Source organism: Dipodomys ordii, unplaced genomic scaffold (genome assembly GCF_000151885.1).
Source record: "Dipodomys ordii isolate 6190 unplaced genomic scaffold, Dord_2.0 Scaffold7, whole genome shotgun sequence".
NCBI classification, from domain to species: Eukaryota; Metazoa; Chordata; class Mammalia; order Rodentia; family Heteromyidae; genus Dipodomys; species Dipodomys ordii.
In genome coordinates, this window is record NW_012267223.1 from 20722371 (window position 1) to 20737770 (window position 15400).

At 39.2% G+C, this 15400-nt stretch overlaps 1 protein-coding gene across 7 annotated transcripts in view; it reads left to right on the forward strand.

Moving 5' to 3' along the window:
• The window catches only part of Cdk12 (cyclin-dependent kinase 12), a 103399-nt gene that overhangs the window by 62596 nt on the left and 25403 nt on the right, over nt 1-15400 (forward strand). For 2 of the 7 annotated variants that reach the window (XM_013037945.1, XM_013037946.1), the window contains exons 13-15: nt 658-869; nt 3425-3877; nt 9813-10233. In XM_013037945.1, the coding sequence (XP_012893399.1) occupies nt 658-869; nt 3425-3877; nt 9813-10233 (1086 nt within the window). The other 5 variants (XM_013037942.1, XM_013037943.1, XM_013037944.1 and 2 more) reach the window with 4 other exon arrangements.

The window sequence follows — 15400 nt, forward strand, 5'->3', positions numbered from 1 at the left end:
GGAGATAGGAGTCTCACGGTCTCTCCTGCCCGGGCTGGCTTTGAACCGCAATCCTCAGATCTCAGCCTCCTGAGTAGCTAGGATTACAGGCATGAGCCACCGGCGCCCGGCTAAAGTTCTCTTTTATTCTGATTACAAAGAATATTTGGCTAGAATATGGGAGTTTATATAGCAAGTGTGTCCCTAGCTTTTGCAAGATCCTCATTTCTTACTGTATAAGTTTTGAACCTTTGGACTTTTATTTCTTCAGACTACCATCTGCCATGATATTAATTACTTAATTCATTAATTCATTTGTTGGTTTTGGGGCTTGAACTCAGGTGCCTGGGCTGTCCCTGAGCTCTTTTTGCTCAAGGCTAGTACTCTACCACTTTGAGCCACAGCTTCACTTCCACTTTTCTGGTAGTTAATTGGAAATAAGAGTTCACGGACTTTCCTGCCCAGGCTGGCTTTGAACCACAATTCTCATATCTCAGCCTAGAATTGTAAGGGTAAGCCACTAGCTCCCAGCTACCTTGATATGTTTACTGCTTTTACCTACTTATTTTTATGTTCTCTTTATTCTTTCCATTTCCTATCCTCTTGCTTTCCCATTTTAATCCTCTATCCTTCGATTTACTTACTATCACCGTTTCCCTTTGCTTTGTCTTTTTCTAGCCTCCCTCGCTGGCAGGATTGCCATGAATTGTGGAGCAAGAAACGGCGACGACAGCGACAAAGTGGTGTTGTGGTAGAAGAGCCACCTCCACCCAAAGCCTCTCGCAAAGAAACTACCTCAGGGATACCTGCTGAGCCTGTGAAGAACAGTAGCCCAGCACCACCCCAGCCAGCTCCTAGCAAAGTAGAGCCTGGGGCTGGGGATGCAATAGGTCAGTGCTGAAATGGGACCTTTGTGCTTTTTTAAATCACATTTTGGCAGATTTTGATGGTCAGGTGCAAGGAGTAGATGTGCCTATTTTATTTTTTGTTCAGTGGAATATTAGGAAGAAGGTTGATTATTTTCATGGGGAGAAGATTAAACTGTTTTGTACATGTGTATGGCTCAGAAAGCCTACAGTATACCATTTTCCTTCCTTGAAATAAGGAATATTGTATCTCAGCTCTGTGTGGAATAAATGAATTAGAAAACAAAATATAATTTAAGGTCAGTTCACCCATGGGTTTATAGCACCTATAATTTAGAACCCCATTTGTATTATATGAAATAAAATCTTAGAATCCAATCATGTTAAATCACAATTGTTAAATGTCAGTAGTTCTGTAGATTGTTACTTGATCTAAATATACCAAAAACTTACTCAAGCCAGGCGCCAGTGGTTCATTCCTGTGATCCTAGCTACTTAGGAGGCTGAGATCTGAGGACTGCTGTTCGAAACCAGCCTGGGCAGAAAAGTGCTGAGAGACTTTTTTTTTTGGCCGGTTGTGGACCTGAACTCTGGGCCTAGGCGCTGTCCCTCAGCTCTTCAGCTCAAGGCAAGTGCTCGACCACTTGAGCCCACAGCGCCACTTCCGGCTTTTTCTGTTTATGTGGTGCTGAGGAATCAAACCCAGGGCCTCATGCATGCAAGGCAAGCACTCTACCACTGAGCCACCTTCCCAGCCCCTGAGAGACTCTTATCTCCAATTAGCCACCAGAAAACTGGAAGTGCCACTATGACTCAAGTGGTAGAGCACTCTCCTTGAGCTGATGAGCTCAGAACAGTACCCAGGCCCAGAGTTGAAACCCCACGACCGACAAATACATAAACAAACTTATTCAGCCGGGCAGGAAAGTCCATGAGATTCTTATCTCCAATTAACTAGAAAGCTGGAATTGTTACTATGGCTCTAAGTGGTAGATTGCTAGCCTTGAGAGAAAACCTCAGGGACAGCACCCAGGCTCTGAGTTCAAGCTCCATGTAACAAAAGAAATTAAAAAAAAAAAAAAAAAAGCCAGAACTGGAGGTATAGCTCAAGTTGGTAGAGTACCAGCTGTGAATGAAAAAGCTAACTAATAGCCTGAGGCACTAAATTCAAGCCCCAGTACCAGCACAAAAAAAAATTAAAAAAATAAATAAATACCCTTAAATAATTGCCAGAACATGGGATATGAAGCATCTGAATTCTCAAAAATCTCCTCTGGTATTTTTTATCTTTTTGGCAGTACTGGGGTTTGAACTCAGGGTATTATACTTGCTGGCAAGCATTTTGCCCCTGTACCACATCTACATCTCTAAGCCTTCTGGTGACTGTGTGTGCTTGTAGTAGGGCTTTAACTTAGAGCCTAGGTGGTGTTCCTTGGCTTTTTTGCTCAAGGCTAGTGCTGTACCACTTGGGCCACAGCTCCACTTAGAGCCTAGGTGTTGTTCCTTATATTTTTTTTGCTCAAGGCTTAGTCCTGTACCACTTGAGCCACAGGTCCACTTCCAGCATTTTGGTGGTTAAGTGGACTTAAGAATCTTATGTACATTCCTGCCCCTGCTGACTTTGAACTTTGATCCTCAGATCTCATCAACAACACCTGGCTCTTGGTAGTTCTTCTTTTTTTTTTTTTGGTTGGTCTTGGAACTTGAAGTTGGCCTGGGTGCTGTCCTGGAGGTTTTTTTTTTTTTTTTTTTGTCAGTCGTGGGCCTTGAACTCTGGGCCTGAGCACTGTCCCTCAACTCTTCAGCTCAAGGCAAGCACTCTACCACTTGAGCTAAGGTGCCACTTCCGGTTTTCAGATGGTTTATTGGAGATAAGAGTTAAACGGACTTTCCTGACTGGGCTGGCTTTGAACCGCAATCCTCAGATCTCATCCTCCTGAGTAGCTAGGATTACAGGCATGAGTCACCCTCGGCTAGTTGGTATAGTAAGCATTGAACATCACCAGCATTGAGATTGATAGAGTACCAGCCAATGACAAAGTGTCAGGTACTGAGTTCAAGTCTTGGCCTTGGAAGAAAAAAATCGCCAGCACTGAAGAACATGAATAAAAGGTACAGTGAAGAGATATTTAGATACAAATATTTAGGAACAGTAAAGAGATGTTTTTAGTTAATCTTTATCTTTTAAAGCAAAACTAAGTAACTGACATGACAACTGAAACATGAGAGTTCATTGGGTACCTGTACTCACAAGTGTAATCCTATCTACTCAGGAGGCTGATATCTGAGGATGGTGGTTGTAAACCAGCCTGAATAGAAAAGTCTCTGAGACTGTTATTTTCAGTTAACCATCAAAAATCTTGTAGTGGAGTTGTGGCTCAAATTATAGAGCATTAGCCTTGAACAAAAGAGCTAAAGAACAGCACTTTGTCTGAATTCAAGTCCTAGTACAAGCACAAAAACAAAATAAAACAGAAAACCTGAAAGTTTATTCTTGAGCTATTATAAGTTGCTATTGTCAGTCAAAGCAATGGTTTCTTTTCCTGCCTATCTTACATTGCTACACTGTCTCCCCACAGGCCTTGGTGACATCACACAGCAGCTAAATCAAAGTGAATTGGCAGTGTTATTAAATCTGCTACAGAGCCAAACAGACCTGAGTATCCCTCAGATGGCACAGCTGCTTAACATCCATTCCAACCCAGAGATGCAACAGCAGCTGGAAGCCCTGAACCAATCCATCAGTGCCCTGACGGAAGCCAGTTCTCAGCAGCAGAACTCAGAGTCCATAGCCCCAGAGGAGTCTTTGAAGGAAGCACCCCCTGCACCAGTTGTCCTGCCTTCAGCAGAACAGACGACCCCTGAAGCTTCAAGCACACCAGCTGACATGCAGAATATGTTGGCAGTTCTCTTGGGTCAGCTGGTGAAAACCCAGGAGCCAGCAGGCAACCTTGAGGAAAACAACAGTGACAAGAATAGTGGGCCACAGGGGCCTCGAAGAACTCCCACAATGCCACAGGAGGAGGCAGCAGGTAAACAGACCGGTCAGATCTCATTGAGCAGGTGCTTTTGATCCTCTCTAACATCTTTTTCACACCAATGGCCTCAGTTTCAGATTTTCTGTAACCCAGTCTACAGGAGAACATAGCACCAAGTGATGTATTCCTTGCCAATGTCTTTAAGTCTCAAAACATCTTTAATATATCGATTACTTTTTTCAATTCCTAGGATGTAGGTAAGTAAGCCTTGTATATTGTCAAGGAAACTAGAACCATGGTTAATGGTGCTTTTTGGAAGCACTGTGTATGTCGGCCAGCTAGTCTTAGAAAATCTGCTTTCTTTAAAAAAAAATCATTATCAGGTTGTGCTTCTTTATTTCTAGTGGAGTGGATGCAGGATACCTTAATAAAACATCATTTGACTTTCTGAGCATAATTTGGGAATTGATCTAAATAGATAGCTAACACTGTCCAGTTTCTTTCCAAAAAATAACATAAAAATTATTTCTTTAAATCTGTGTTACTGAAAGAGACCATGGAATGGACCCCAGATCAGAAAACATTATAAAAAGGAAAAGGAAAAGAAGGACTGGTGTATATCTTTATCTCACATGACTAGAGCACGCAGTTTATTAGAGGGAAAACATTTAAGTTCTATAATCTTGATTCATAATCTGTTTGCAAAATCTTACATATCTGAAACTGTTTTCAATTTCCTGGAAGTTTTTACTGTCAAGGAAGATTCCTATGAATTGGGGAAGAATCACAAGAGTTGAAGAAGTATACTGACCTTCACCTTTAGGGTCCTGCATTCATACGAGATGGTATAGAAAGTATATGCTTTATTTCAATGATATAAAGCCAAGGGCATAAACTATTTTTTAAATGTAAAGTTTTTTTTAAAATTGGGAGATAATTAGTAAAATTAGCCCCTCATTTAGAAAACTGCAGTCCAAAAGTTTAAATACATCCTATCTGTAGTCCCTCTGTGATTATTCACAGAAGCAAAAACTAAATCTCAAGTGATTATAGTTTTTATTCACTTTGCCACTCTGTCATGAATTTTTAGGAGATTCAAGAACATAGAGTAAAAAAAGACTATCTAGAATTAAAGCAAGCCTCTTTTCTCATTTCTCAGATTGCGTTTTTTTCCTCTAGTCCCTCTCCTAGAAATCTAGCTTTAACAAAAAATCTGAAGAAAGGAGCTGGGCACTGGTGGCTCATGCCTGTAATCGTAGCTACTCAGGAGGCTGAGATCTCAGGATCGTGGTTCAAAGCCAGCCCTGGTAGGAAAGTCGTGAGACTCTTATGTCCAGTTAACTACCAGAAAACCAGAAGTTGCACTGTGGCTCAAGTGGTAAGAGTGCTTGCCTTGAACTGAAGAACTGAGGGACAGTGCCCAGGCCCAGAGTTCAAGCCCCACAGTGGACTTAAAAAAAAAAAAATCTGAAGAAGGGGGGAAAAAGCTAGGAGCTGGTGACTTACACTTGTAATCCTAGCTACTCAGGAGGCCAAGATCTGAGGATCAATGTTTGAAGATTGGTCTAGAAAATCCATGTGATTCTTACCTCCAGTTAATTGCCAAAAAACAGGAAGTGGAGCTATAGTTAAAGTAGTAGAATGCTAGCTTTTTTTTTTTTTTTAATTTTATTTTATTTTATTTGTGAACATACTGTACAGAGGGGTTACAATTGCATGGGCAGGATAATGCATACATTTCTTACCAAGCATTGCAGCCTCCTCCTTTGTTTACCCTTCCCATCCCTTCCCAGCCTCCCCCCTCCCCCTAGAATGCTAGCTTTGAACAAGAATAGCACCCAGACCCTAAGTTCAAACCCCTAGGACAGGCACCGAAATAAATAAAGTCTGAAAGAAGTTGGTCAAACTAAATAACAGTGAAAGAAATTTACCCAATAATTGATCCAGGGAGCTATTGGTCACATGATGAAATTGAAGTAAAACTAATTGCTGGCCTATGGCCAGACGTCACTGGATATATTTTAAGAAGAGTACAAAAAAATTCAACTAATTATTTAGTCAACTGGATTAGTTGCTGTTCCACAGGGTTTCTTGTGTTTTGTAGCACGGGCTAGCCTCAAAACCCCAATCCTCTTGTTCTTATCTCCCAGGTATGAGCTTACAGGCAATTTTTGTTTTCTTCCCTGATATCTTTTAGTTAGCTATTTCACTATTCATTAGCACTTCCAGCAGAGGGCACTTTATATGAACTAGAAAAGGGGACAACCTGTCAGTCTAGCTGTTGTTTAGCAGTTCTGTACTTGTTAGGAAATGGTGATGATTGAAATCTAATGAATCAAAAGAAGCTTTTAAAGTTATTTTTGCATTTATTAAATACCTCTTTTCATTAGTACAGAACTAGTAAGAATTGGCAACATTAACATTTAAAATCTGACAGCAATATGAATTGTTCAGATGTGAATAGCTCATATTTGAAGAAATATTATAGTTCTTTACAATTCATCTACTTTTTTACTTGGAGTAAAATTTTCGTTTTATAAACATGAAAGAATTGAGCCCAAAAATTAGTTATGTTGAAACAGGGCTGAAGGCGTAGATCATTATAAAGCAAGTTTTTTTTTATTATTATTTTTTAGAATAAGTACCCTAGTGAGTACTATGTCCTGAATTTAGTCCTCAGTACCACCAAAATAGAACAAAATAAAATGTAGCTATATAAAAGGCAAAATTTATACATGTGGAATGTGAGTTTAAATTTGCCCATTTTTATAATTAGTTATTTTAAAGTCTATGCCTGTGAAACATGATGTTCCATTTTATGTTATAGACATTCCCCAAAATACTTCCCCCCCCCCACTTTCTCTTTTGTTTCTTGTTTTTTGTTTCTGTCAGTTGGTTGGTTGTGGGGCTTGAACTCTGGGCCTGGGCATTGTCTCTCAGCTCTTCAACTCAAAGCTAGCACTCTACCACTTGAGCCACAGTGCCACTTCTGGTTTTCTGGTGGTTAATTGGAGATAAGACTTTCCTGCCCAGGCTGGCTCTGAACCGAGGTCCTCAGATCTCAGTAGCTAGAATTAAAGGTGTGAGCCACCAGCCCCTGTCTAAAAAGTACTTTTTGATGTCTTTAAATTGACTTTTTTTTTTTTGGGTGGGTCATGGGGCTTGAATTCTGGGGGGCACTGTCCCTCAGCTCTTCAGCTCAAGGCTAGCGCTCTACTACTTGAGCCACAGCGCCACTTCCAGCCTTTTCTGCTTATGTGGTGCTGAGTAATTGAACCCAGGGCCTCATGCATGTGAGGCAAACATTCTACCACTGAGCCACCTTCCCAGCTCTGACTTTCTTTTTTTAATGGTACAAAGATTTAAAGTCAGCTTCACACTTGCTAGACCCAGGTACTCTACCACTTAAACCATGCCTCAAGTCCTAATTTTTTTAAATAGTGAGATTAATAGCTAAAGACTAAAATGCTTATGGTCTAATTACCCTACCTTTTCCATAGTATCTTCAAGTTATGAATTTTCCATGGCTTTTTTTTTTTCAGGGCACAGGTTTGAACTCAGCGTTAGCATTCTGTCATTTGAGCCATACCCCAACCTTTCTCTTTCCCTCTCTCCTTTTGTCTCTTATATATTCATCTCCTCTCTCTCTCTTCTTTTCTTCTTCTTTTTTTTTTTTTTTAAATACCACTACTTTTTCACTTAGGGCCTGAGCATTGCCCCTTAGCTTTTTCTCTCAATGTTAGCACTCTACCACTTGAACCAAACAAAGCTCTACCTCTGGCTTTTTGGTAGTTAATTGGGGTCTCATAGACTTTTCTGCCCAGGCTGCTTTGAACCATGATTCTTTGATTTCTGCTTCCTGAGTAGCTGGGATTACTGGTATGAGCTACCAGCACCCAGCTACCTTTTTTCTCTTTAGTTATTTTTCAGGTAGGGTCTCAAATTTTTGCCTGGACCAACCTCAGACCACAATCCTCTTACCTACGGCCTCCCACATAGCTGGGATCACAGGCACATACTACCATGCTTGGCTTGTAGTTGTGATGGAGTCTTGATAATTTTTTCTGAGGCTAGTCTCAAAGTCTCAAACTTTCATTCTCCTGATCTCTACCTTCCAAGTATCCTAAATTACAGGTGTTAGCAAGTGTTCCAGTTTCTATAGCAAATTTTTATTTTCCCCTGCCAACCAGCCTGTCAACAAGTAAATTAGTAGCAACTACATACAAGGTGACCAACTCATCCGTGGACTGGCCTGTTTTAAAACTGAAAGTTGGCAGCCTGGAAATGCCTTCAGTTCCAGTAACATTGAGGTTATTGATTGCCCTACTTATATATTACATATAGCACCTTACTTATTATTATTATAATACTTCACAATCTTAAATTTTTGTGGTGTTTTTAGAATGGTTTCATTTGTATACTTAGGAAATGCAAACTTATTTACTGATTGTCTTTGCAAAATATAAGGTAAATTTTCTGCAAAAATACCTAATTATAACTAAAAACTTTATGGCTTGTCTAAGTCACTAGCTTAGATAATGAAGAATGGCTACGTGGATTTGTTGGGGGGAGTAGAATTTGGTTATTTGGGAGATAGGATTAAAACATTAAACCTTTTCTTTAGCAGGTTGACTCCCAGTTCTCTAAAGGCACTGTTTTTTTGTTTTGTTTTTTTATTTTGTTTTGTTTTGGTTAGTCGTGGGGCTTGAACTCTGGGTCTGGGCACTGTCACTGAGCTCTTAAGCTCAAGGCTAGTACTCTACACCACTTGAGCCACAGCACCACTTCCAGTTTTCTGAGTAGTTTATTAGAGATAAGAGTCTCATGGACTTTCCTGCCCAGGCTGGCTTTGAACCACCATCATCAGATCTCAGCCTCCTGAGGATTTACAGGCATGAGCCACTGGCACCCAGCAAAGGCACTGTTCTTAACTGTAGTTCTGCTCAATGGTTTTGTATATCCTCAAACTCATGCCATTTTACATCTCTGCTCTCCTACGTTGGCAGGCGTTCATTATCACATAAGTGTTTGTGACAAATAGGCAAATTTAAATAGTGAAAAAAAGAAAATCTGGGAAGTGATTTAAGAAGACAGGGGTCTTTATAAAGACTGAGGTCAATGATTTAATATATTTCTCAATACTAATTTCTTATCATCTCTAGAATAACATGTTTATCAACAACTCAGCTCTATATAACATCGCTTAGAGTGATTTTTTTTCATAACATGAAAAAATGCAAAGGTAGGAAAACAAAATAGAAAATTACTATGGGTTACTTTAGTCTTTATAATTATTATAACATGAAGTTTAATGTCAGCACTGCAGTTACTATTTTCTTATGAATGTAATTCTAGGGAGAGATGACTAAAGCCTGGAGAAGCAAATGTGTTTTTATACATGGCAGGAATGGGAAGTTTTTGCTTTTATTTCATCTTTCCTATGTATTGTTTTACTTTGTATTTCAGGTAACCTTATATCATCAAACATTCTGTAAATGTGTTAATCCGCCAAGTCCCATTCAAGGTCTCTGTTACGCAGGAAGATAATGTCTTAGAAATATGACTGCAGAATGCATATTGTTCCCTCTCATCTTCTTTCTGCTTTATTTTCAATAATGTTTTGATCTAACAGCAAAAAGGGAAGTTGCAACAACCTACATATTAGCACAGCTCTTTAAGCAAGAAAATGGAAGAAATCTCAGAAAAAAAAACCAGAACAGTCATTTGAAACATGATTGTTTTACACCAGCTGTTAGATATAGAATGCAACTGTTTTACTTTTAATCTTGATTTTCTTTATAAATTATAATTTTCTGATTCCAAGGTTTTATTCTTTATCTTGTTACTTGTATTGATATTTATGTTGGTGTGTGTGTGTGTGTGTGTATGTGTGAGTGCGCACGTGTGTGCACACGCGCGCATGTGAGCATGTGTTTATAATCACATGTGATTTTTAAGATGGTGTTTAAAAGAAGTAACCCTTCCACAGCATGTCCTCCTCACATTCTTCCACCAGAGAAGAGGCCCCCTGAACCCCCTGGACCTCCACCGCCGCCACCTCCACCCCCTCTGGTTGAAGGCGATATTTCCAGCGCCCCCCAGGAGTTGAACCCCGCCGTGACAGCCGCCTTGCTGCAACTTTTATCCCAGCCTGAAGCAGAGCCTCCTGGCCACCTGCCACATGAGCACCAGGCCTTGAGACCAATGGAGTACTCCACTCGACCCCGTCCAAACAGGACTTACGGAAACACTGATGGGCCCGAAACAGGGTTCAGTGCCACTGACACTGATGAACGCAGCTCTGGTTCAGCCTTGACAGAATCTTCTTTGGTCCAGACACTGGTGAAGAACAGGACCTTCTCAGGCTCTGTGAGCCACCTTGGGGAATCCAGCAATTACCAGGGCACAGGGTCAGTGCAGTTCCCAGGGGACCAGGACCTCCGTTTTGCCAGGGTCCCCTTAGCATTACACTCAGTGGCTGGGCAACCATTCCTGAAGGCTGAGGGAAACAGCAACTCTGTAGTACATGCAGAGACTAAATTACAAAACTATGGGGAGCTGGGGCCAGGAACCACTGGGGCCAGCAGCTCAGGAGCAAGCCTTCACTGGGGGGCCCCAACTCAGTCTTCTGCTTATGGAAAACTCTACCGGGGTTCTACAAGAGTCCCATCACGAGGAGGGGGAAGAGGGAGAGGAGTTCCTTACTAACCCAGAGACTTCATTGTCTTGAGAGATTCCATCTCTATCCATCTTTCCATCCAGGCCTCTGAACCTTTAATGAAATCACTTGCCAGAGTGAGGTAATCTGCATTTGGCTACTGCAAAGCTGTCCATTGTATTCCTTGCTCACTTGCTGCTAGCAAGTGACTTAGAATGTTGGCACCAGTTCTCCTGGGATGGGCTATAGCTAGAACATTTACTTCATATCTACATGCAGTAGAGAATATGGAGAGGGTCATTAAATTGAAAAGTAAATGTTGCATTAATTAGCTTCTTCAGCAGAAGAGAGAATAGATTCCCTTTTGAGATGGCTCAGGAGAAGCTTTCTTTGTTTTTTAAAGTTTTTTTTTTTTGTTTTTGTGGTTGGTTTCTTATGAATTTTAATTTAGATTTTCCCCTCGTCAAAAGAGAATAGTGTTCACAGAATTTGACCTGTTCTTAGGCTTTTGCTAGAAGTGAAACGAGTGGCCTGGCTGATTTAAATAAAGGTTTCCTTCCTCTCCACCATGTCACATTTTTTGCTTTTAAGTGAACACTCCCCCTTTACCCCTGTTGAGCATCTTGAACATACTTTTTTTCCAAATAAATCACTCATGCTTAAAATTTGCTCCACTTTGACAAAAGATATGCCTCTCTCCCTGCACGTTAAGCAGGTTATAGAAAGTGGCATTCTTGGGCAAGTAGGTAGACTTTACCCAGTTTCATCCCTTTTTTTGTTTGTTTGCTTTTCTTTCCTTTACCTTTCTCCCCTCTCCTCCATTCCTTCTTTTTTCCCCTCCTTCCTATTTTCTCCCTCTCTCTCTTTGAGGCATTTGTTTGGAAAAAAAAATCACTGAGCTGCCCAAGAACCTGGAATAATAATTAACCTTTTTTTTTTTTTAATAAAGGAAAGGAAATTCAAACTCCTACATTGTTCTCTGTAACTCTTCAATTCTAAAATGTTTTGTTTTTTTAAAACCATGTTCAGATGGGGAAACTGATTTGTAAAGTATGGACAGCTTAGAATATTGCTACTGAGCTGTAGTTAGAAATGATGCCTCCATTCCTAGAGGGCTTATAAGAGCAGTTATCATATTGTTTACACATACTATTTTTATGTCCCCCTCCCCAAAAGAAAACCACCGTTCAAATAGCATTGTGCTATTGTCAAAGAAAATTAAAAAAAAAAAACTCATGAAAATATATGGAAATGTAACCTAGTTTGGGGTGGATATTTTTTGAAATATATCAATACCTGATACCTTTTTTAAAAATAACTTTAAAATAGCATACTGTGAGAAAGAACAGTATTGACATATACATATCTCCAGCATGTATATCCTACCAATTTTAGGGACTTTGCTCCAGAAAGATTTGGTTTTGATTTAAAAAAAAAAAAGAAAAGAAAAAAAAAAGGGTTAAGTGTAAATTGCCTGGCAAGAACTTGCCTTATAACAAGAAAGGAAAAAGGCTCTCAGGTTGGGATAACTTGAGAGGCTTCTCATTCTAACTTCTATTTCTATGAGTACCAGCTTATGGAGTATTTTAAGAACAGATACATGTCATTATTGATCTTCACAGTCTTAGTCCTTTATGAAATGTAGTTTAGGCAACCCCCCCCCTTTTCTTTTTACAAAGAAAGGCAAAAATCCTCTAGTATCTTGGAATACTTTTAAAAACTCAAGTGAAGTTTTATGTTTCAATGCCAGGTTCTTAAACAATAAAATTACTTATAAGAAGAAAGGTGCATTAATTTAAAAAAAAAACTTTAAGGAAATGAAAGAAGAACCCTCTTCAGATACTCTGATGAAAACTATTTTCCCTTTACTGATACATATATGTGTGTGTGTGCGCGCGTGTGTATATATATGTGTGTGTGTATATATACATATATACATATATATGTATATATAGGTGTATTTCTTTATTCTCTGGGTTTTGGTCTGGCCTTGCTCTCAGGCCAGTAATCAAACCTTCTAACCATTTTGGCTTTGATGGGTTTTGTAAACCAGTGTGTCCAGCTAGATTTCCTAGGCACACTGACATAATATTGGTAAACCACACTTACTGAAGTTCATCTGAACCTTCTGTCTGATAACTTTTTAGTCTTCAGACATGGGACTTTGTATGTTAGAATATTTGAATTTGAGGTATTGGACTCCATTCCTCTGTTTTTGGTTAAAGCTGAGCCTGGAATACGTTCAGTAGTATCTGCCCAGAGAAAAAATAATTGTTTTCCCACCAAATATGAATAAAATTCTCTATATTTTCATTGTATTTTGGTTATAAACAATCATCAGTAGTGTTTTTCCTTCCCCTATGTCATCCCTTATTTTTAATTATGCCAAATATTCTAAATAATATACGTAAGCTTCCATTTCTCCATCCCTACTAGCGAAGGGGGTGGGTGTATGTGTGAATGTGTGTATGTGTATGTATGATCCCATCTCACCCTCACCCTCATTTGGGGCATCTTTAAAATGAAATGAAAATTTTTTTAAATTTTGACTCTAAAAATGGGAGAATTGTTTTAATATTCTGGAATATGTGTGGAGGAAAAACGTATTTGCGGATTTTTCAGCTACGTTGTCTATAAACATGATGGAAGTAAAAGTTTGGCTGAATTTCAACTTGACTGCTTGGAAATTACAAACCAAATTCCATTCAAAAGTGGTTTTGTTTTTGTTTAAAACTATTGTACCATGGGAAATACTAAGTCTATTAAATTCATTATTTTGAACAGATGAGAAATCTGATCCTGTTCATGATGAAAGGCAAAACTGGTTTGACCATGATCATTTTTGTGGTTTTGAAAACAAATTTGTCTAACCATTTCCTCAGTTTTTTCTTCAACTACTTGTAGGAATAAGAATTTGAATATAACATCAGATGTTTAAAGCAGAGCAGTTAACACAAATTTGTAATTAGGATTTTTGTTAGCTTCTGCCACAGACATCATCCAACCACTTGTATGTGTGTGTATAATATGCATATATAGTTACAGTGCTAAAATGGCTATCAGCAGGTTTTGAGAGAAAGCAATGCTGCATCAAAAAGTGTCAGTTGCCACCTCATTCTCCCTAGGTTCCTGACACTGTTTTCCTTTCTCTTGTTTTTTCCCCTCCCCCATCAGGTGTATCTTGTCTATGTACAGATATTTTGTAATATATTAAATTTTTTCAGTTTATAAAAATGGAAAGTGGAGATTGGAAAATTAAATATTTCCTGTTACTATAACACTTTTGCTCCATTGCATTTACTTCTAATGTCTATACCCTCTGAGCATATCTAATGAAGGATATTTTTCCTCCACTTTATCCTTAGGGGTTCTCTGTCTCAGAATTGCTATAGATTCATAAACTGCCAAAACAAAAGATTCTTAGGGACTGGAGAGGTGCATGAAAACACTAGAGACTAGAAAAAAAATGTAAGTGGGTTAGGGGAATCCATAAAATGTTAATTTTTTTTAGTAGAAAAATCACACAAATAATGGTGGTATGAAGCCATCAAGAGTTGAGCTACATGTACCCTGACTCCTCCTGACAGGAGAGGTAAGTGGGTTTTAAGCTCAACAGTCATCAAGGAAAGTTGGTAAGAAGCTGCTTAGACTTAAAGGATACTTTCAAACCAGGCTCCTCAGTATCCCGGTTCCCTGGTTCCATTATGTTATAAAAGAGTGACAGCATGGGGATTGATGTACGTAATTGCTAAGATTTCCTGGGAAACTGTCAATTCAGGATGTAGATCAAAGTTAAAGGCTTATTTAAGAGTTTTATATTTCTAAAATCTTTCCCAAAGGGAGAATTACTTTTCCTTTCACGTTTAAGGACACTGAGGATAAATTTTCCCTTATACTATACCTCAGTCTTGCTATTATGACCATTAGGCAAATAGCAGCTGAAAATCCATCAGGAGATGTCTGGAAGTTGTAAGCTCTAAAAGGTACATCCAAACACAGGAAATGAGAAATTCAAAAGCTGTTGATGAGGGTAGCCAGCCTGGTTTTGAATCCTCAAGATTTTTGTGAACCCTTGCCTTTTGGTTTAATCATGTCCTTTACCCAGGAGAGAAGAGATTGTTCCAGATCATGGAACTATGTGTTTCAGGTTAGTCCTTAGAGATAAGGAATTAGTTTTAGGCCTTCTATATTGTAAGCTAATGACTATGAGTTTGAACTTCAGCGTACTAGAGAATAGTGTTTCCATTTTTTAGCAGTGTCTGTCAACAATTCAGGCCTAAAGACTTGACTTAACTAGCCTGGACTTTTTCCCTCATACCCAAGATCATAACTGAGTAGAAAGCATACTACAAATTTCTTAGGCATTATTCTCCTAGACAGACATTCTTAACTATATGGGAAGGCTAATGCCTCAAGGAAGCTAATAGTATTCTTGCCAAACAGATTTCCATTATTAAAGATTGCTGACTTTTTAAACTGTTCAGTGGCTTCTCCTTTCCCATCTTAGTCATTCTGAAGGACTAAGTGGAATGGGAATGAGGAGTTCCTCAATGCAGAAATAACTACCATTCCTAGGGAGAGGTAGGCTACCAAGTCTTCTGGTTGGCCTGAGAGGCAAAATGAAAATTATTGGACACTTCAGTTGGTTTTATTTTCCACATGTGTTATTTTTTCATCTATAGGAACACCCCTAGTGTTTCAACAGCCTTGGAATTACTCTAAATAAATTGAGAGTGTAGGCAGGAACTTTAACGCCTCTAGGAATCATTGTTAGAATTCTACCAGTCTTCACTCTGAGTAGCTGTCTCTCCATCACTTATCCACCCATCCACTTTTTATTTACTTCCCCCTTCCCTTTCTCACCATCCAACTAGAGTGATTAGGCCTACCATGGGTATTGATTGCTTCCTACTAGATAC